At 26.7% G+C, this 24,116-nt stretch overlaps 3 protein-coding genes across 4 annotated transcripts; 1 reads left to right on the top strand and 2 right to left on the bottom strand.

Annotated features, from left to right (window-relative positions):
- Window positions 1-1,967: 1,967 nt before the first annotated feature.
- On the bottom strand, window positions 1,968-4,828 carry OCT59_012531 (uncharacterized protein; the record flags this gene model as incomplete). Its single annotated transcript, XM_066134546.1, has 9 exons — window positions 1,968-2,228; window positions 2,323-2,471; window positions 2,549-3,532; window positions 3,599-3,776; window positions 3,854-3,936; window positions 4,029-4,096; window positions 4,328-4,350; window positions 4,447-4,610; window positions 4,741-4,828. 9 exons carry the CDS (start codon window positions 4,826-4,828, stop codon window positions 1,968-1,970), a joined length of 1,998 nt encoding a protein of 665 aa, XP_065989801.1.
- Window positions 4,829-7,248: 2,420 nt separating this feature from the next.
- OCT59_012530 (uncharacterized protein) lies at window positions 7,249-8,784 on the bottom strand (the record flags this gene model as incomplete). Of its 2 annotated transcripts, XM_066134545.1 has the most annotated exons (2): window positions 7,249-8,236; window positions 8,465-8,784. In XM_066134545.1, 2 exons carry the CDS (start codon window positions 8,782-8,784, stop codon window positions 7,249-7,251), a joined length of 1,308 nt encoding a protein of 435 aa, XP_065989800.1. The 2 variants fall into 2 exon arrangements, with proteins under 2 accessions (XP_065989800.1, XP_025168380.2); XM_025328053.2 differs by lacking the exon at window positions 8,465-8,784 and having other exon boundaries at window positions 7,249-7,647.
- A 14,544-nt stretch (window positions 8,785-23,328) lies between these two features.
- Window positions 23,329-23,892, top strand: OCT59_012529 (uncharacterized protein; the record flags this gene model as incomplete). The annotated part of the gene is made up of 2 exons (XM_066134544.1): window positions 23,329-23,497; window positions 23,663-23,892. 2 exons carry the CDS (start codon window positions 23,329-23,331, stop codon window positions 23,890-23,892), a joined length of 399 nt encoding a protein of 132 aa, XP_065989799.1.
- Window positions 23,893-24,116: the final 224 nt, after the last annotated feature.

Genomic DNA, 24,116 nt, shown 5'->3' with positions numbered 1-24,116 from the left:
GATGAAAAAAAAAAAGTATTTAAATTTCAGTAAAATAAAATTATTTTGATAACGTCAATGTTAGAGTTACATTGAAATTTATAAATATATTTTTTATAGATGCTGTGCTAGGTACTTATAATACATGAGGTAGCCTTCAAGCATTATTATCCTTTGCCACTAGACCTATTGCAGTGTTGGGTTTTGGACTTGTCCAATTGGTTTTTTTAATTGGACAATTTTGGACTGTCCAAAACCAGTTTTGGACATAGTTTTGGACATAGTTTTGGACAGTTTAAAACTGCTCAAGAGTCCTAATATTTATCAACTGAAACTAAAAATAAAATAAAATATAATGTTAAAATGTTAAAAAAGTAAATATTTAATATAATTAAATAATAAAATTAATGTAAAATCAAAATAATATTAAAAATTAACATTTAAAGATTTTTGAAGTAATTTAATAATTGAACTAAAATTAAAATTAGCCAAAATTAGTCATAATTCTGGCCAAAATTAAATTTTTTGTCATGTGATCTGTCCAAAACCTGTCCAATGAAAAAAAGGTTTTGGTTTTGGACAAGTTTTGGACAGGTTTTGGACAAATGTCCAAAACGTCCAATTGTCCAATTGCCCAACACTGCCTATTGCATTTGCTAAAATATTAATAAATCTTTATTTCTTTTCCGAGTTCATTAGTAATACATGTTTTAATAATTAAATAATAACTAAACAAAAACAAAATAGAATACTAAATAACTAAATAAAACGATCAAATATAATAACTAAATAAATAAATATTAAAATTAATCACATAATAAAAATACTTAACCAAATACTTAATCAAATTATTAATTTTTAAATTCTTTTTTTTTTTTTTTTTTTAAGATACGAATCTGGGGTCTTTAAATAATATTTCCCAGCATTAAGAACCAATAAAATTAATTTCTCCCAGAATTAGAAGTGACCCTGGTGTTGATCATTTCATTAAACTTTGATTTCCCTTACATTTAATATTTTAACATCCATTTTGATATTATCACCAATTAAATTAATTATTTCCAAAATAATATTTCCATAGTTCCCAAAGTAGACATAAAACAATCAGCCAAGAGTTTTAGGTCATTTCGGACCGCAGTAAATTTAAAGCAAAAAATTTGAACACCTAAATTAAATAAAAATTCTGTGCCTCAAAAATAATACTACAATACCACATTTTCCGATGCTACAATATTATAAAGTCAGTACAGTAATGTTTGATGTTTTTTTTTAAATGACGTCCAATTGTCAAAATATCAATTATATTAAATGGACATTTGTTTCCAAATTATCACTATGGTAAAATGACCACTTTTCTATTGAATGAACATTATAATATATATGCTAAGTGCACTCAACAATGTCCATTTATTATAATAGTTATTTGGACATCACATGAATAAAAGAAAAAAAAATATTTTTATAAACTGTACCGTACAGTATTGTATATATATAATATATATAAGGCAAATACGATACGGTAAGGAATTTTTTGGAATTTTTGGAAGTTTGATGAATCAACCGTACCGTACAGGTTTTCAAAATTGTACCGTACTGAATATCTATATGATCTAATACATGCATATTAGCTACCCAAGTTTGACCATATCAATCAAATTCAAGGCCTTTTGAGTTTAGAGTACAATAAATTTACTAAATTATATGACATATTAATAAGTTTTTTCCTAATTTATTTTATGAAAGCTGGATTAGTATTTTAAGTCTCTTATGATTATCAATAATAAACTAAATTTCAATATGATTTCATTTTAATCAAATGTCTAATCATTTATTAAAGAGTCGTTATTCTTATAATCAAAATATCCTCACTTGGTTTAAATTTATTATATGTTAAATAATCATCTTACGTTTAATAAAAAAAGATTATCATCAGATTTTTCATTGGTATTTATTTGCTTTTTATACTGACGCCTGCCTAATCTGTAAATCTAGTTTTCAATAAGTCGTTTACCTTTTTCCATAGAATTTGTAAATAAAAGATACGCCATTTCTAAAAATCGAACATATGGATGAAGACGTTCCCCACGATGTGTACTTGGTATAATATAAGTCCACCAACGAACTGGTAAAAAAACCATATCCATGAACGTTTGAGACGGTGGGCATTGGTCATAACAGGAACAAAGTACTCCATTGGCAATAACTGAGCCAGCTCGCGTGTAGAAACTGATGTACTTATCATGCAATTCCTGCTTATAATATTAAGATAATCAATTTCAAGAAAAATAATTTACAATAATAACAATATTAATAAAATAAATTTAAATATAAAATGAAACCCACGGTTGTTACATCATCTACAAAGACTGGAACTAGCTTATTATTATCATCTGATACTAAAATCTTTGTTTCTCCTGGACGCAAATCTTTGGCAAATTTAATTGATAAATTTTCATCAAAGACATAGTGAGTAATTGTAAGCCGTAATTGACCTAAGAGAAAATAAGAAAATGGATGATAAAAACAAATAATTTATTTGTTCACAAATTATCTAAAACAAAAAAATTACCTTTAGATCCATCCGGTCTAGTAAAGCTGACTCTAGCAAACTCCTCTTCATGTTCGAGTTTTCCAATGTGAGCAATAAGATAAACCTCCGAGTATTCAGCAATACCATTTCTTATGTTTGATAAAACTCGATCTCCTGTTTGAAGTTCTGACATTTGAATAATCCTTCCCGATTCAAGTTTGATTTGTGTTTCAAGTCCGAAACAACCACCACTGTCTCTATATATTATGGTTTCTCTTCTATTTGCTGTATCAGCTATTCTCATACTTAGATGATTTATTTGATCAAGCAAAGATTTTAGTTCTTCATTATGTTTTTCATCTGACTCTTTCTTTAGTTTTTCATAATTTTCATCTGCTTTTCTCTCATATTCTTTCTTCAGTTTTTCATAATTCGCCCTATCATTGGAAAGAATTTCATTGACTTCAGCAAGTTTGCCCATTTCCTTCTTAAGATCATTTATTTGTTCAAGTAAAGATTTCTTAATATTCTTTAGTTCCTCATTATGTTTTTCATTTGCTTTTTTCTCATCTTCTGCCTTCTTCTCCACATATTTTGCCCATGCAATAGCTTCACCTTCTTTCCTTTTAAGTTCATCATATTCTCTTTGTCGTTTTTCTTCTGCTTCTCTCAATATTCTTGCATTTTCTTCTTGCTCCTTCCTGGCATTTTCGAGTAATTCATTTGTGTAAACTCCATTTATAGAAATGATATGATTTTTTAATTCTCCGAGGCGTTGTTGATGCACAAGATTATCAGGTGGAAAAATATCTGGGTTCGGAGAAATAGCCCACCGATTACCCATGGAATTAACGAAAGCCTTAATTGGTTGATTCCAAGATTTTTTAAAATGTTCAAGATCTTCGGTCTGCTTTTTGTCACAATGTGAAAAGACAGTTATCATGTATTGAAGAGCTTCATCTCCGAGAAATAATTTTATTCTGTCGACCATTTCCGCTTGTTCTTTTGTGTACCGTTTTGCTTCTATAAACAACTTTTTTAATATATACCTATCTCATCATGAATATAATTATTAATATTTTCACTCACCAAATACGAATAATATAGCTTTAATCCCATAAATACACTTTTGGATGGTTCGAGCAATTTCTTCTAGGACAACTTCGTTGAGATCATCAGTATCAAAAATTCCTGGCGTATCAACAATGTTATAAATTTCATTTTCAATTTGGAAAAATGCAAAATCGGCTTTTTTTGTAACGGATGACTAAACATTTTTGAAAATTAGAAAACTAAAATAAGTGAAATTATTTATAATAGAGTTCATTTATTTTTCATACATACAAAACTATTTGAAACATTGAAAGTGGGGTTTTCATTTTTAGAGGTTTTCAACAATAAATTTCCCAACGTGCTTTTGCCACAGCCTTTACAAATAAATGTAAAAAATATTCAAATTAAAAAAAAAAAATAATTAACTAAAAAAGAAAGTTACGATAAATATGATATCAGAGCATACCCGTTTTTCCAATTAAGAGTATGGCTGTTGCGTTGGGTGATGAAAGTTTAATCGGTTTCGGTTCAAATCTAAGGTATGAAAATTTATAAGTATTAAAAAATATGAATATCTGGAAACGAATTTTATATGTTCCTTACATTACATCTGCCATTATTATTCAGATTGTAGAAAATAATTGATTCATTAAAGAGAAACAAGTGATACAAAATCAGAAATTCTGAAATAGTAGTTACCTAATAGTATACAATATATAAAATAAGTATCAATATGCAAAGAAAGAATAGTTTAACTATCACAACAATATACCTGGAATATAAATCTTCTTTGAGGTAATTCAAAGATATCAGTTATTAGTCAATGAAAAATTAATGCAAATTCTTATTAAAAAGTTTCACAATATTAAGAATAAATTTCTTACATGTTTGAAATAAATACCGAATACAAGAATTATCATAAAAATTGAAACAATTAAAATTGAACATCTTCCGCAAGTAATTATTCCACTTTTATTTTGATTAATAAATTGGTCATCAACGGTAGATTGAGATTGTACGGAAGGTTGACGTTGTCGATGTTTTAACGCTAGTTAGTTTATTGAACGTAATATTGGAAAAAATATATAAAAATATATTTGAACTTTATACATCTAGCTATTATAAAAATATATATATATTTTTATATACCGTAATAATAATAATAATAGTAATAATACCTGAATTATTAGCGTTCAATATTTCACTTCCACTAGTTTTTGATGAACTAAGATTTTGTTCATCCGTTATGATTGTATCAATTCGCATTGTTTTTCACAATATATTTTCAATGATAAATTTTCGAGGATAGAAATTTTCGAAAGAAAGTACAAATGTCTAGCGTATGAACAAGCTCCGAAAAAATATATCTTAACTATTTTTGATTATTAATGGGCAAGTATCTAATAAGATATTTATTTATCACCCCAATGCATGTCAAATTCAATTATTTTTTATTATTTATATAAAGTAAAGACGTTCTGATTGGTGCAGTGATGAGAATAAGATTCTGTGCTAACTAAATATGGCGTTTTTCCCGTCGGTCAATGAATTTCTTTGATTTCTACATTAGAACGGGCCAGACTCGGGCCGGGCAAAATTTTCGGGCCGGGTCGGTTCCGGGTTCATAACATAACCCGGAACTTCTATAATTCTGGATAAACTACCTATTTAATTCCGGTCAAAATTTAAGTATTATAGTTATTACCCAGACGACCAGACGTTATTATTTAAATTTAATATTTTCATAAAATTTTATAATTACTGCCACAGAATCTGTGATCCAAACCAGGAATCGCTAAGTACCACGATTCGCGGGTTTACCCGATGTATATTAGCTTATGAGTTACGGTGGCGCTCATATTGATACGAAGAAAACTCTTCTATTAACTTTCTTTTTTTGTATCTAGTCCTTTAGCTACATAGTATTAATTTAGTTTCTTATTTGTAGTGTTATGTTTACATAGCACAGTCACGTACAATAAATGCACAGTACAATACGTGGCGTTAGTAAATTGTGTATTGATCAAGTTCTAGAATTCAATAAACTCAATAAACTTAAAGAAATGCACGTTAGTGACGTTACTAACAAAAAAAAGGCACCTCAACTTCAAATATTTCCTGAAAAGAAGCCATTTGGATTTATAGAAAAATTGATGGCTATAATAAACAATAAAAAATATATAAAAATCTTTTTATTGTTGCTAATTATCATTATAAATATTTAATAAAAAAAAATGTATAATAATAATAAAAAATCTATTAACAATAAGAAAGAAATTTACAAATCAAAAAATAAAAAATTTATTTTTTGAAACAAAAAAAAAAAATATAAACTAAAGATTATAAAAAAATTTATTTTTCGGTTATTGAACTAAAAAAAACTGAAAATAAAAAATTTGATTAAAAAAAATTTTTTTTCGGTTTGAACCAAAATAAAAAAAAAATTGACAAATTGACAAAAAAATTTATTTTTCGGTATTGAACCAAAAATTAAAAAAAAATTTCGGTATTGAACAAAAAAAAACTGAAAATAATAAATAAAAAATTTTTTTTTTCGATTTGAAAAAGCCAAAAAAATAAAAAAAAATTTCACAGGAAAAAAACATTCCCCAGATTTTCACCAGCAATTACACGCTGCATTTCATCACTTCATTAATTTCTCTTGCAAATGATGAAGGATTAATATACACATCCCAAATCTCATATGCGAAAGTATTGATTAAGAAAAAATATCCAAATATTGTTTTATTGATATGATAATAGCATGGCTAGGACATGGCTACGCAATAAATAAATACAAATAGTCTTAGAAAGAAAATGTGAATATATTTGTGATTCGCACGCCGCACAGCCCCTATTAAATTTCCATTGAAACTGATGTCACAAGGGCGCAGTAGATTCACATTCAACACTTATCTAAGAATTGCTATACATCATCCAATGCAAAAATCGCAAACTTTAAAATGATTTTAAAGTGTTTCTTTATTAAAATTAGCGCCCATAATATTAAAATATATATATACTATCTTAAACTAATATTATACCTCCTCAAAATAAGCATCCAACAATTATTAATTCATGATTCCTCTTGTAGTCGCATAGACAAATCAATTTTTAATACCCACTGTTCCACGTTATTGAGAATAGGAGATCCTTAAAATCGTTAAGATCATCAACATTATTTCTTTGGCGTTACATATCTTTGGAACTTTAAGCCATCAATATGTCATCTGGAACTACAAACACAAGTCGAATTTTTGCATTATTATCCCTTTTGTAGGCTATCATATTTGGAATTTATTATGATTAGCTCTTTTTGTTTGATGGGGTGGTTTTGAGACACCGTAAATTGAAACATATAATTCGGCATAATGAATAGATCCACCGCACCAAAATTTTTCACTCTTGGTCGGACAGTCATATTATCACTATCATAATGAGAAAGATGCTCTGCAGTTCGAACATAACCAACTTTTTTTATTTGCATTTTTATTCTCATTTTACGACTATAATTATCACTGAAAAAGATAAGGTCAATTGGGTTAGTTTTTATCAATTATTATCAAACATATTTATGTAAGACTTTATTGCCTCCAAACATCTCATCTCATATCCAAATTTTTCATAATTCCCCTAGAGTTGGTGACATTTGCAGGATTCCGAATTTTCTTCAAGAGCTCATCCCATCAAAATTTATCTAGTTTCCTCATAACACTTTTATAAATATAATTAGAGGCCCATTCAAAGTAGTAATCCTCGTAAGAAGGATCTGGCCATTGGTGAATAATTCGACTGCTGATTTTAGCATAGTTAGTGTTTTCGGTAAAGCATAGTATAAGATCGTCAAAGCTCTTAACTTCCAAAATGGCATCTTCAATTTGTTCCATAGATTTGTTTATAATTTTATCCCAAACCTCAGAATTATTTATATCTTGATGCTTTTTAATCACGCGTGCTGGTAGCCGAAGAACGTATCGTGGTACTCCACCTGCTCTGTCAAACATTTCAAGCATCATATCTTCTGGAACCTGCTTAAAGATATGTTTCTGGCAAGCTTTCAGCTCTTCAATTGTCCATGGTGGCATGTAATACCTATTCACAACATCCTTGGCAAAATCTTGAAATTTGCTATTGTTTAAACTATTTGGGGATGCAGCAACAACTGTTCTTGCTGAATTTGATGATTTGGTATCTATGCTGGGTTGTTTGCTGTCCACTAGGTACCATGTTTTGGGAGAGTAGAGATCGTCTGAAAAATCATCAATTTTTCCAGTTTCAAGATTTGAACCCTTAAAACAGTAACATGTTTTGCCATCGCGGGGTTGGAAAATGATAGTAACATTATCATCGTTACATAAAAGCTGGATTAATAAATAAAGCAGGAAGCATGTTTTACCAACACCTGATGTGCCAGTTATAATGAACTTGGAATCAGGATCGGGGTCAGTAACAAGTAGATATAAATCTTTGTAAGCTCGCCGGACATATAGTGCAGACTCTCCAATCACTGCAAGATTTCCATTTTTGCCTCGGATAATATCCTGTAAGTCCGACTCCTGAGCATCAGTTGACGATCCCGGGTTGCTTGTAGCATTTCGCTTGAGAGAAGTGACCACCTCTAATATATCTCCAAATGATGGATTTGTATGGGTAAATTTAAAAAAAATCATTAACCTACAGATTACCAAGGTAAATATACTACTGAAAATTTGTCAACTCTCTTTGGTGGTGAAAGCTTACCTCCTTTCTTTTTGGTTGAACGTTCTTTAGTTAGATATGAAGATGTAAAGGAGTAGAAGAGGAATAAGAAATGAATTAGTTTAGGTTTGATTCAATATTATTAGCAAATATGATGAAACAAGCCTATTCTCGCATTGACCAAAATTATTACGATTTACTTACCAGCTTTCGCGGATTTGACGATAAGAAGTAGGAAAGAAAAGCACAAGAATAAGTAAGTATTTTGTATTATTGGCAAATATGACAGAGACAACGAAATGTATGAACATACCAGGTTCAGACTTAAATTTCTTCAATAACCCCCTCAAGTATTTAAGCTTAGCGATATTTGTTGGCAAGTTATCACATAAGTTTACCACCTCATATGTCAATTTTTCTTTGTCAGTGAGAAATACACATAAATCAACCATCTCATCCATACTTAATGTATCAGGCTCTTCAGAGAGATTTTGAACGATTGTATAAACATCACTAAATGACATTATTTATATTTTTGCGTAAAAAATAGGTTCACAAGTAGTTCAAAAAAAGTAGCAATTTTTTTTTTACAGAAATAGGATATATATACTTTATATATGAAATCAATTGTCACACAGATTGATCTGACTCATCAGTTGATCAGTTATGCAAATACAATACTTCATATAAAAAAAGGGCTAAACTTTGAGATTGTGATGTGTGTCACAGTCTCAGGATTTCGCATATCAGGTGATAAGCGAGAAGAATATTCATGCGAAAAAAAATAAATCGAAACTTGGAAAAATAATGTGAATAGGTATGCAAATCTTACGTCATATGGAGATGAGAAAATAGCAATTAAATTTTCAAAAAATTTCTAAACCCTAATGATTTTGCAGGAAATTTTCGATATCAGCTCTAAGTTCAGCGTTCTTGGCAACAGTTTCTGTCCTATTTTTCTCTCACTCTTCGATTCTGGCTTTAAACTCAGCTCTTTCAGCATCACATATTCCTCCCTAATCGCTTCTAGAAGCTCAATATACATATTCTCAATATCAGCTTTACCGGCCTTGGTCTTAACATTCTCAACCTCTAACATGATTGATGATAATTTTATACACGAAAGAAATATTCAATGTTATATGGCAAATGTAGAAACGTTTTATTAATACAAGATAATAAAAAGTAAATACAAGGTCAGGACTTTGCCCGTGATACATGATGACTATGATAATGATTGCGCACTAATTAATATACACGGCTATTATTCCTTAATAAATTTTTTCGTTCTTGCTCTCCTACTATCTGAAGAATCATCAACTTTGACCCTATCCTTCATCAAGCTATATATAGGTCAGAGGAGATTGGTACATATTTACTATTAGCTCTACGCATTTCTTCAGGGCCGAATGCTGGTTGTAATTATTCACAAATGGAAGCGATCTACATGATTTTGGTTCATTCTAAGCAAATAACTGGGACACCTTTCTATGTATAGCTCGGGTCCTTAATTTCCCTTCCCCATAGAACGAAATGTATTGTTAGTTGCAAGTATACAGGCAAGGTTAAGAATTCAGATATCTGGGCTAGATATGTATTTAGAGAAGCATTAAATAAGCATAGAGCAATAAAAGAGCTTGTATTAGAATATCTCCTTAATTGTTCTCAGTATAAAGTTTGATTCTTAAAATTTCATTTTTATTTTTCATTGTCACTTTCTTTGCTGTGAAACAATATAAAATTTTATTACATAAATTGAGTAATTATTTAGTTTGTATCTCATCAAAGCTGATATGTAAAATACCAGGAAATTCCTTCACTTGATCTGGATTACTGGCACCACTACTTTGGATATATACATTCTGAAAGTCCTGTACAGTACAAATTTTTTTGGATATACTGTTTGATCACAGCTTTATGAAATGCTACCATATACATTATCAAGATATTTTTCAATTTGGTTTCACTGATCTCTTTGTATATCATTAAGGTCATTTTGAAAATAGTTCTCTACAATTGAAAAAAACTCAATATTCCAGATTTTTTTGAATTTGATTTAAGGATTCTTTGATAGATAAATCTTTCTTTGTATTACTGATAAACATTTCCAGTTTTATCAGCTCATGTAAAACATTATTTATGATGTCCTTTATTTCCTTTCGATCACTGAACTAAATGAACTCATAATGCTACTGATATCCAACAATTTATCAGATAAAGAAGTGATATCTATCAGTCATTGTGTCACGATTCCATTGTTAATGTACTCTTTTTCAAATTTTGCATGAGCTGTTGGGTGCTTGTTATACTATGTAAATCAAAACTATATATGGTACTAAGCATAAATTTACTACAAATTTACTATAAAAAGATTGTTTGAATTTTTTTAGATGCCCAGGTCAAAAAACAATTTCTTTTTTAATTATTTTGGTATTATTTAACTCTTACAAGCTATGATTACAAAGTTACAAAGAATTAGTTATATTAACCAATAAATTTTCTACTTAATATAGTGTTAAAATAACATCTATGTACAAAAAGTTTGGTTTTTTAAATGATACATTAGGTATTTTATATTAAATACAACAAATAGCCTCATAAATATATTTATAAGGTTATATTAATTATCTAAAATATTTCTAATAATACAAGATATTTAAAGCTGCACATCTAGTTTAATGGGAACAATCATAGGACAAATCATATAAATGCCATTTTCAACTAAAGAGATGTAATCAAACTTGGCTAGAAAAGCAAAAAAAAAGATTTACAAAATAACACAATAAATGAAATAACTAAATGTTTGGATAAGATGAATAATCAATGAGATAATTTAATTTCTATTATTGAGCAATTATCTGATACAGAGCTCTCATCAACTAACTAACTATTTTCAACAATGCATTATTCTAAAAGGCAAAATTTACTCATCATATTTACAAAAAGAGCAAATGATTATATAAACAAAACTTTTCATAAGCATCAAAATTTGGGGCCTCAAAACCTTTTAATAATTTATTATGATAATAATTATTAAAATAATTAATTGTATAATTTGTTGTCAATTAATTTGTATTAGTTGATTTATTTAATATAAAGTAATAATAGTAATAATAATTGAATTATCGTTATGATGATTTACCAAACTACATGTGTCCCATTTTGTCTCTCAGTCCATGCATTAAAAAAGTCTTTTATTAAAAACGAAAAAAAGTTATTTTTTGAAATTTTTTATTAGAAAACGAAAATCTATTAAAAATGAAAAACAAGTAATTTTTTTATTATATAAATAATATACACATTGCAGAAACCTATGATTTGGTACTATACAGTTAAGTGATTGTCATCAAATCACAATGATTTAGTATCTGATACATGACAACATATCAATATAATCGTGGAATTATCAATAGATGTATCAGAGAATTAAGAAGTGGAAATCACTGAGGTAGCAGATTTCAGTTCAAAGAGTGCACCATGGTTGTCAACTATACATAGAGTTTTTGTTTTTAATTTCTGGAGCAGATCAAAGATAAAGCCAACTGTACTTATTGTTACATCTTTATCTGCAACAAAATGTTCCAAAGGTATCTGGTTAAAATCAGCAACTGTTAGGATATAATTATTGAGTGCTAGAAAATACCTACAGATAACAAATACCATCCCTTAGAATATGGCAGCAAGGAACAAGGCAAGATATGACTTGCCCACTCTAAATGACCCTGATAGAAGCATTTAACAATTCCTACTGTCACTATCAAGGTCATTCCATATTTTTCCTTATCAAGAATGTCATGCCATGGTAGCCTTCACCATAATGTTTGACTATCTGACCAATATAAGGAATTGTTTCATATATATTTTGAATCATAAACTGGTCCTGTTGCTATAATATCTTTATAATACTTATATTTGTAATCACAATCTTGATTCTTTGATATCCATTTCTTTCAAGACTTATATTTATAATTACAATCTTGATTCTTTGATATCCATTTTTTTTTAAAAAGTCTTCTAGTTCAGGTATTGGAGTTGTTGTACTTGGTAATTTTGGGTTATTTTTATCTTCAGAGCAGAGGATTATAAGTCAAGTTTAATTTACAACAAGAACAGTGTTTTTCTGATGCTAACATCTCACTCTCTTTTTTAGTAACTTTGTCAAGATTTTATTCTTCATCATAGTTATTTTCCACAATGTCACCTTCATCAAAGAGTTGAATATCTTTATTGTTTGTATATAAAATTTAAAATCAAAATCTTTATAGTTCTTGAATGTTGAACAGTATGTAACATTAACATTTATATATCCCTCATTTGTTTTATTGTAATTAAACAAATAATTTTCAATTTTGATATCACTAATTAATTATTTTCTTTATTTTCTTATAATCATAATATTTTCCATATGCATATAACATTTATTTACCAATTTTGGCATCCCATAAGAGCTTTATAGTTATTATTAGTTACTTTTTTCACTGCCAATGCAAAATAGCATCATAATGTAAGACCTCATTGCGAAGGATTTTTCTTTTCCATGTATATGGAACAGAAGGTGGTGTCATTTTTTAATGCAATTTGATTTAAATATACACAACAATAGATTTGCTTTTTTTTGGGTTATAACAGTACTGATTACTGCAGAAACAGCCATATAATTTTGTATCACTTGGATTCCTAAAATAGGAACTTTCCCTAGCTTGATGTTTATCAATCTAGAAATATCAGTGGTGTCATCCCTTTTCTCAAAGAATAAGTTATATCATTTATCAAAACAATCCACCATTATCCAATTATTTGCTCATTTTCTGTCCAACTAAGTTTGAGTTTAGTGACATAAATAGCATTTTTATAATTCTTACCAATACCTGTGGCATTCCACCATTGAGGTTTTGGAATAGGGTATAAATAAAGCTATTTATCAAATAAGTTTTGAAAAGTTTATGAAAGATAACTTTTCCAATAGAGGTTATGCCAAGCCTTGTTTCAAAACTAGCACTTTTTTTGAGTTAGCTAATATATAATATATTTCCAGAACATCTTATAATATTATTAATATTATAAGTTAATGGATAATTTGCGAAGTACTGATTTGGAAAATTTAATACTTCTAATAAATCACCAGCAATATATTCTAATAATATCTCTTCAACTTATACAGATGATATTTGAGCTTTTAAATTTTTTTTTCATCCATTTAATTTACAAATATTTTGTTTGATAAATTTGACTCCAAATCTTTTGAGTGCTTTATTAAATCCAAAATAATGTAGTGCAGAAAAATTTGATATTAGAAGCATATAATATAATTATTTTTATTGGGCTGGAAAGGCACAAGAAAGGGATTATAACATGCAATTTAAAAATTTAAAGCATTTCTCCACTTTTCTCAGTAATTGTAAAAAGTAATTATGCAAGTTCTGTCACATATATATTATCTTGTGCTTTTTTTTTCTCTTCTTCTGAATAAATTTCACGTGTTTCAACAATCTTGAGCCAGCACTCAAATGCAGTAACATTAATTGATGTTGATTTAAAAAAATTTACATCCAGGATTGGAAGCATGTCAACAATACACCAATTAAAGTTTGAAAGATTCATTAATCTTTCTATCCATCTTGCTGCTTTGATTATAATTGATAAGTACCAATAATGATTTATCTTTACAAAATTTACTTCAGCATCAATTTGTTAGTTAGCTCAACTCGTGAAATTTACAAAATTTAGCAATAACCACACTTTGCATATTCATTTCAGTTTTCTTTAAAATGCTCATATATACTTTTAAGTTTCTTTCTCAGAATCCGTTTCTTCCCACTCTTCAGAGTAGTAATCTGAGTCTCTAAGAATTTTTACCATCTTTTAATACATTATTATTTTAATTTTCAATATCTTCCATTTTTTTATTTTTACTACACTTATTGCTTGAAATTCCAATAGTAACCAATATTAATTCTAAATATAACAAGTAGCTTGTTAATCAACTACTACTTTTTCTAATTTATCTAATTCTCCATACGATATTCCGGCTCTATTGACGTTTATGAGCTCAAAATTTTTGACATCAGAATCTCTATCATTATTAATAATGAACTTTAAGTTTTGCTGCCAAATTGAAAATTCCATAACCAGAAAATATTATAAGTGCACTATAGCATATCCTTTGAAGTGTACTATTGTCCAAGAATTAATCTTATGTTATCCTTTTTTAATGGTAAAATATTAATCTTCTAAAAATAGCTTCATCACAGGCAATGTTTAAATGATTACTATTTGATATTTCAAAATACATATCACATGCATTATGAATATTTTTATCACAATTTGGACTCTTTTTAGGTTCAAGAATAATAATATTTGGTGGCGGAATTTTATATCCAATTAGTATTTTTTTCTGCGATTTTGTTATATATATCAATCATATAAATCCCAATAGTTATGAAATGAGATGTATTTGTAAGAGGTCATTAAATTTCTTTGTAGCATCTTTACTGATTTTAAACATTTCTCTTATTCACTAATTGTCTTCCTTTTGCCACCCTCTGATAATCAAAACTTCCCTTAATTAATAGAACATCTTCAATCAGTAAAATGATTTCCATTGATGAAAAAAATTGTGTAAAATGTGATTTACCAAATAAAGATTATTATTGTTATTATTAATATTAATAAACTTAATGGTACTTGTAAAGAAAATTGAAAACTCTTAAAGATCAGAGAAATTGTTTATTTAGAGTATTATTTTCTTCATTTGTCTTGGTTAATTCTTGCTTAGTCAAAAATAATTCGTTCTGTGGAGCCTTTAACTGCTCTCCCCATACATAAAGTTGCATGTGATGAATTATGTGTAGTTTCAAAAATAATTTTCATAGGAAAATGTTTTTTCCTTTAAATCTATATTATCAATAACTCTTTTTTCTAGCTGTGATTTTTTATTCTTATTTTTTCTAATCTTTCATGAAATTGTGTATGAGACATAATATTTGCAGTATAAAGAAGATAATAATTTTGGTTTTTAACAAAGTGAACTTAAATTAACTTTAAATCTGGAAATTCATTAGTTAAAATACCAATCTGTACTGATAGACCATAGTAAAAATAATACAGTAATCTGTTTCATAATACAGGTTTTTCATCATCAGAGAATTTAATAAATAAATATGGACACTAACTTCCTTCTCTTTTTTATAACAAGGTAAAAAACCCTTTAACTTAAGCTTTTTAATCTCAATTTTTAAATAATGGAATATTATTGTATAAGAATCATTGATATATCAGGTATTGATATTTGTGAACTTTCATAGCACGGCATATCAGATTATAATATATGACCAATATAGCATATACCATGATAGCTTATGAATGATATGCTATCATGATTTTTTTCTGCATAGATTATATCAAAAGATTTTATTTCATGCCTTCTTTTCTTATTAATTATGTCAAGTTTTTTCTTTTCTAAAGTAAACAATAATGTTAATATGCTTTTTGGAATTTTTCTCCTTTTTATAATCATTATTTTAAAATTTTCTATTAAATGACTTTTCCATTGAATTAGAATTTTCAAGACCTTATTTTTTGCATGTTTTATTTTTTTGTTTCCCATATTTCAGTTTTGATATTTCTCCAATTTTTAATGCATCTGTCATAAAATTTCATTATTTTATAATAATATCCATCAATAATGCTGATTAATTGTTATTATCTTTGGAAATGAATGTCTAGTTTGGTGATAATTTATATATAAGTTGTTTTTTGTGTTTATACCTTTGGTGTAAAAATATAAAGAAAAACTGAAGTTATAATTTTTCTGCTCACATTGATTACAATAAGATTCTTTGAATTCTGACTGTGTTGAAATTATTTAAATGGATGAAAATGGAATATTTATATTATCCAACCTTCAAGCTTGTGAACCTTAGATTTTTGTGCAGCTTTAAGGGCTTAAAAATGTGACTTAGACTTTTGATGAGAGGTGTTAGAGCATCAGCAAGTCATAGTAATAATTTTTAGAAAGTAGAATATAAATTTTTGCAAAGGTTGATATTTGAAAAAATTGTGCAAAGATATTGCAAAAGAGTGAGGAAAAGTAGAAAGATAAATTTTGGTTATCAATTGATTCCATTTGAGTGAGAGTAACTTGCCCTCTTCATCTTGGTGTTGCACCTCAAGGAGAATGATAAGATCTATTATAAGATTTGCTTTGCATTTTTTTAAAGAAATATAAATAAAATGATGGATTTTAGAAACTTATCATGCTTAAATAATGGAAAAAAAGAGATTTTTTTTTTTTGTTAATAACAAAAATGTAAAAAATAACTCTAAAGGAAAAAAAACTAACATGAATAGTAAAAAGGAAGAAAAGGGATGAAGCATGAAATAAGAAATATTCTTTCGAAATTTTTTTATATTCATATTCAATATTTTATCTAGACTACAAAAGATTATCTGTGTGCTAAAATTTTACTATAATGACTCTCTTCTTCCTCTCATATGCCGTTTTGAAAATAACAGCATTTTATTCATTATTTTAAAGAAGTTTGGAAGTAAGTCTTTGACAAATTCTGAGATGTGGCTGTTTGAATTTTTAAGAATGAATTAGTAAAATGCTTGATTCATTTAAAAAGTACAGTAAGTTATTTCAATATTTCTAAATATATATATAAAAGAATATAACTGTTATCTGGCGTGCACATAAATGCTGTCAATTCCAGCCAATAAAGATTATTGTAAAATCCGTACAGAAATAAGAAAGTATGTTTTATGTTTTAAAGTTTTTGTCTGTATGCCATATTTAGAAAGTAATTATTTTAAAAGAAATATGCTTATAATATTATGTCAATATAACTTTTAGTAAAATTAAGAAATAATTTAAAGATAGCATTCAGAATTGACTTGAACTGGTAAATATAATAATTTTAACTTCAATTAATAGAGGAAGTATTATAAAAATATTATCTTTTTTCATGTTTTCAATTTTTGAAAAAGTGGTCGTCGTTTATCAGAAATTCCGTCAAATGACATTTGCTATTTTAAATAGAATTCTTTAACAAAGTTATCTTCATTACTGAATTATAATAAGGTGTATATTTAGAAAATAAGATTTTTTGAATCACGATGTGTTAATTTCTGCATATCAATATTGTGAGCTATAAGAGCATAGGGTAGTCTTCTTAAATGTTCCCTAATTGTTATAGTAAAGAATCTTCAATTTCTTTTGTATAATCATTATTTATTTCTTTATTATTTATACTTATAATAGATTTTGTTTCATTTAGGGGAACCCTTTCTTGATTTTGATTATCATTATATATTTTAACAATACAATAAAATAAAAAAATACTGTTTGTATTTTTGATAGAAAATTAGTTTCTACTTTGATGAATTCAGAATATATATATTTAACTGCATGTTGTAGTTTGGAAATTGTGCTATAAATATTCTTAATGTGGGATGAAAATGCACTTGTTATTTTTATATCTTTATCATTCCCTCCCAAATTTTCAACTCCGTTGAAAATTTCTGAGGATCACAAAACCAAATCTTGATATTCTTGGATACTAAAGCCCTCTTATCAATGTTATATTAGTTTTAATAGTCCTCATGATTTGATTAACTCCTGGAACCTCAAAAATATAGTAAAGTCTAGTGGCAGTGATCCTATAGTGTGTTATTATATTTATGTTTCATTGTTTTGTTAGTTATATTGTATGATTTGTATCTTCTTTAAATAGATGACTGTATAAGTTATTCTTATATTCTTTTTCGATTTCATTATCAATATTGATATCATTATGTAATTCTACAAAATCCTCACAGCATTCTTTGATTTGTTTGGGAATAAAAGGCTTTACTTTGTCCACAAGACTCTGATATGTTGAGTCAACATTTATAAATATAAATATATTTATAAGTCCATATTTATTTTCTCCTTGATTTTCAATAATTTCACTACTTCCCGCATTTAAAAATTTAATCAGTTAATACAGCGAATTGTAATAATACACCATAAGATGGATAATATTCCCTAATCTTATTTTGTATTATTCTCAGCTTGCATTTATACTGTATTATCTGTTAAAGTTTTTTCTTATTGGGTATTATCTGAATAAGAAAAAACTTTTTTATTATTAGCTTTTCTAATTTTCTGTATTTTATTGTAATGTGAGGTTTCAGTTTGAGGTATTGCTCACTTTTCTTGTTTATACCAAGGCGTTTCTATATTAATATATACTTTGATGACTAAATCTTGTATATTTGACTAGTAAAATATATAATAGGTCATCGCCTTTATCTATCTATGATTTGGTAGTGATAAGGAAAAGAGCTTTATGCAGTCAATGGCAGGTCCTGCTGATTTTCATTTTTTAGGTGAGGTTACAATAAGTATACCTGCTTTTTTTTGGATTTTGCTGATGAGAATTAGCTGATTGATGTTAAGCTCTATTTCCATAAAAGGAGCCCTTTGTTAAGCTCTGAATTTTATTTAAATAATGTTGCTATGCTTTTTGTTTTCTGTAAGTTGTATTCTTTCATGTAGAGGTTGATATAATATAGATTAACCATTTTTATTTCCTTGATAAGATGGGATCCTATTTCTATTACAACCACCACATTTATAACCATGATGTTGCAAACATTAGACACTTTTCAATATACTCATTTTAACATTGTCCATATTAACCACATGTATGCATAAAATATTCTAATTAATATTATGACTGAAATAGGAATATCTAAATGAATTATATGTTTTATGTTATATAAAATAGTAATTTGAATAAATTTATAATAAAATATATGTTAAAACATTGGCAGTGTTAAAGTAATCTTTTATAAAATCTAATAAAGTCTTATTTGTAGTAACATGTATATTCTATGAATGCATTGTCAATGTATTTGTAATAATCATAATGTATTTTAAATAAACAGATTCTATAAACTCAAAATCTTTGAGAGGAGAATACCATTTTTACTTTTAATAAATTCTATAGTTTTTTAGTGTATCCAGATATCGTTTTATATTGTTCGTGTTATAATTATCATCATGGATTAATTTGTGTTCCATCGTATAAAATGACGTCTATATCACATTATAACTTGTTTAGTGCCATAAATAAATTATCACTTTTAAGATATATATGTTTTTGAAAAATACTTTTTGTGAGTCACTATAATTTTTCCCATTTATTGAGGTTTATTTCTAATAATAAATTTGTTAAATTTTAAGGGTAAATGAAATTGATATGGAATATAATAAAAGAAAGTAAAAAAAAATGTCTATTTATAAAAGGCACACTAAAATGATATGGCTTAAAAAAAAGATTTGGGCTGAGTTCAATTTTGTTACACATTTTCTTTGTTGATTTATTACCAAAGCCCTGTGGCATAGCATAAACAATAAGCAATATTCAAATTACATAATGAAAATGACATGTTTAGTTCAAATATTTTTTAAAAAGAAAACCAACCTATTGTAAGCCAAATTATAATGAATATATGAGAAATAACTTGCGAAGTACAAAGGAGATTTTTAATGTCTATAACTGAGATCTCTGACATCAATTAGTTGATGGATTCAAACAAAGCAAAGTGATTATTATAAACAAGAATATGTTTATAGTGAACCATAACCAATGATTATAAAATCTAGAACAAATATGAAAACGGTTTTCATTGGAGTTTATATATTATGCTATTGAGATATTGTTATAATTTCATTTGGAATTTTTCAGCAGAGATTCATACAAGCAGAGTGTATTAATTCTTATCCCCTGATCGGCACCATTTACACGATTATGCAATTTTAGTTATACCTACTGGGTAGTAAAATTTATATGTATTTATTTATCCGTTTCTAGGAAATTTTGCGGTAAAAATTAACTATTGATTATACTATAATGGACTGATTTGAAAATTTGAGTAATTCAGAAAGATTTGCATTTTCCAAATGAGAAAATCTTTCTTTTAATTTATTTGTAATCTCAATATTATTTTTCAAGTGTAATAGTAATAGTTCCGAAGCTTTTAAAATTCAATTATTTTTTTAAAATCTCTTAAAATAAAAAAAAAACCAAGCAAAAGAAAAATAAGATTCAACAATTAAATATACTATATTATACTCACGATATACTATAAAACACTTACTATTGTGTAAATGGCAGGGGATAAATCAATTATCTCCTGGCTAATTGGAATAGTAAAATTTTACTTAGAATCGGAACATGATCAGCCTTCGGCCGATCATTTATCCAATCCTAGTAAAATTTTACTTATTCCTAATTAGCCAGGAGATAAGTAATACTAGTATTATAATAGGTTTGACAGATTTGTAATAAGTATTAAATCAAAATACAAAACCGGATGTCTTAATAATAAAAAATTTGATATGGTATCTTTTATTTAGATATAAAGATCTTTAATTTTAGGAATGATAACTTAATTATCTTAAAATATATGTCTAATATATTTAATTATGTCCATTCCTACAATCAATTAACGTAGTAGATTAATTAAGAACCGGTTTTATTCAATAAAGTAAATATTAGTAATATTTATTATTGATGCGCCTATTATCTTTTGACATATGATCTTTAATAATTACCGAATTTTAATGAAGTAATTTATATACTGTTAAAAAGAAAAATAACCTAAAATGTTTATTATATAGTATAAAAAAAAAAGAAAATTCGATCAGTTGATCAGGTTTAAACTTATTTACCTAAGTAGAATAAATTTTTTTTTTTCGGAATTAGAATATTAACTTTGGCAAATCAAGATTTGTGGGAGGTAAAAAAAAAAAGTTTCAGACCAACCGTTTGGATTTAATTGCTAAATAATCCATAGTACTATATAACTTACACTGATTTAATTAAACACAAAATTGGATTATTAATAATAATTCAAAATATCCAAAGCAATTCTTTCACAAATAATTTGTTAAAATTATTCATGAAAAAAATTATTTTTTTTTACCATCGATATTGTTAAAATTATTTATTACTATAAATATATTTTCAATAATTAATATCTTGATATATTATTAATATTCCTACTTCTTTTAGTATATGAATATTTTTTTTAACTATATTTAATATATAATATAGAAGGAATTATTCAATTTTAGTTTCTGAATATGTTATGAAAAAAGAAAGAGCATTGAAAAATATTCGATAAAGTGTGCCTTGATTTGCAACGTTAATTTACATAACTTTTTTTCCATTTTTTATTGGATAATAGCAGCGGGTGAACTCTCAAGAGAGCTAATGTGCCGATTCTATCTGAGGTCTACTAACGTTCTTGGAACAATTCATGATCGGTATGTTAAGTTATTTTATATTTATTTAGAATCTGCAATTGCAACATTCACAACTTTTTTTTCAATTTGATCTCTAAATCATATCTTTGATCGTGAAAATTAATTCATTATGAATAAATTAACTTTTTTTGTTAGAAGTCTATCCAGTTTGGTACCAGACCTTTGATTATTTCGTAAAACAATTTTTGCTCTTAAAAAGTACCAGATGTGCTAAGCCACAGATGATAAATAAGTGGTTCAGTTATCATATCTGATATCATAATTTACAAGCAATACGTCAATCGTTATAATTCACGTGGCAATCATCGTCATATGCATTTCCTATTATGGAAAAAGCTTCAGCCAATTTGAACGTGACAAATGTATTCGTAAATAAATATTTAACAAAATTTTATTAAAAAAAAAAAATTCGTTAGCACAAATAATGATTTTCGCAATATAATCAAACATTAATATAATAATTTTTTATTTTATTAATAATTGTTTAAATAGAATAATTTGTATTACGGTACAATTGTTCAATGTTGTACAAAAATTCGGTTGTATTTTTTTTACACAGCAAACTGGCGAAAAATGTACGGAGATAAGCCTTCTAAATACTATCTTATTTATTTATTTATAATTATTATTATTTTACTCTTAAAAAAATTGAACAAAGTTTTAATATCACGTATTTAAGTCTATAGAATTTCCTTATCTGAGAACTCATTTGATATGCGATGCAACATCAACAAAAAAAAAAGTGTAACACAATTAATTATTTTTTTATTTTATTTTATTTTATTTTTCCTTAATTAGATTTAATCTTTTTAAATCAATATATAAATCATTTTTAATTTAAAAATTCATGATGGAAATTTATAAAGAAAATATTACTAACGATTTTCAACAATTTTTTGAGGAAGATTATAACGTTATAATTTATGCTGGGGAAGAACCTAATGTTAAAGAACTTCATGCTCATTCAATAATTTTACGATGTCGATCACAATATTTTCGTACGGCTTTCTCTTCTAATTGGGCAGAAAAAAAGGATGGAATGTATATTTTAAAAAAACCAAATATTACGGGAAACATATTCCAAATTATTCTTAGGTAAAGTAATTATATTATAAAACTAACACAAAATTTTTTTTTAATATTCATCTTTTATTAATTTAGTTTACCTTTTTTTAAAAAAAAAAGTTATATTTATAGTGGAACGATAAATTTTAGTCAAATCGAACAAACAAAATATTTGGAATTATTAAAAGCGGCAGATGAACTTGGATTTGATAAGATAATTGAAAATCTTCAATTATACTTAATTAATCATCAACAAGATTATTTAAAAAGTGATCCAATTGGAATACTTCAAATAGTTTTTTTATTTGAACAACTTATATTATTAAAAGAGTTTTGTTTAAAATTAATTTGTCAAGAAACAAAAATATTATTTGAAGGTGAAAATTTTTTGACCGTACCAGCACATACATTAGAGCTTTTATTACAACAAGATGAACTTGCATTAGATGAAATTGATATTTGGAATTACTTAATTAAATGGGCTCACGCACAAAATCCTACTATTGGACATGATCCTCTAAAATGGACCGAAGAGGATATTAAAATAATGAAGGAAACAATAAACAAATTAATTAAATTAATTAGATTTCAAAACATTTCAATTGAAGATTATATTAATAAAATAAGTCCTTATAAAAAATTATTACCAAAAAATTTAATGTCTGATATTTTACAAATTTCAAATATGAAATCATTCGAACTTGATTCTTCTATTATACCTGTACAAAAAGATCTTTATCCTTTACTTTTTTTAAATTGGATAAATAATGAAGATAATATTATTTATAAGACTAGAAATTTTCTTCAATATGAATTCAAACTTATTTTACGTGGAAGTAGGGATGGATTTGATGGTGAAGTATTTCATAATAAATGTGATAATAAAAAAGAGACCATTACAATAGTTAAAATTAAAGATTCAAATAAATTGATTGGAGGGTATAATCCATTAGGATGGGATGGTAATGATTTTAAAAATACTTTGAATAGTTTTATATTTTTATTTAATGATTATAAAGATATTAATACTGGTAAAATTGGAAGAGTAATTGAAAAACAATGTGCTATAAGATGTATTCAGAAATGGGGTCCATTATTTGGTAAAATTAATAATTATAGTAATGATATTATGATGACTCCAAATGGTGAATGGAGTTCTTCTCCAAATTCATATCCTGATATTAACATACCAAGGAATTTTAAAATTGATGATTATGAAGTATTTCAAATTTTGAAGAGAAAATTCTAATATTAGAAAGTTTAAAATGTAATTTTTCATGTTTTAAATAAAAATTTTTTCTAAATTTTCTCGAAATATTTTTTTTTTCTCTGTGGAACATAGACGAGAGTGAGGGTAGACTGTTGAAATTATAATATTCTTGTGTCAGAGGTTAATTAATTTTTTTTAATCAGACTTACGAAACATATTGCTAGTATTTTTAAATGATAACAAGAAATGACATTATTGATTGG

Source organism: Rhizophagus irregularis, chromosome 2, assembly GCF_026210795.1.
Source record: "Rhizophagus irregularis chromosome 2, complete sequence".
Lineage (NCBI taxonomy): Eukaryota > Fungi > Glomeromycota > Glomeromycetes > Glomerales > Glomeraceae > Rhizophagus > Rhizophagus irregularis.
Note: the sequence above shows the minus strand (reverse complement) of the source record. Positions and strands in the feature narration are given on the sequence as shown.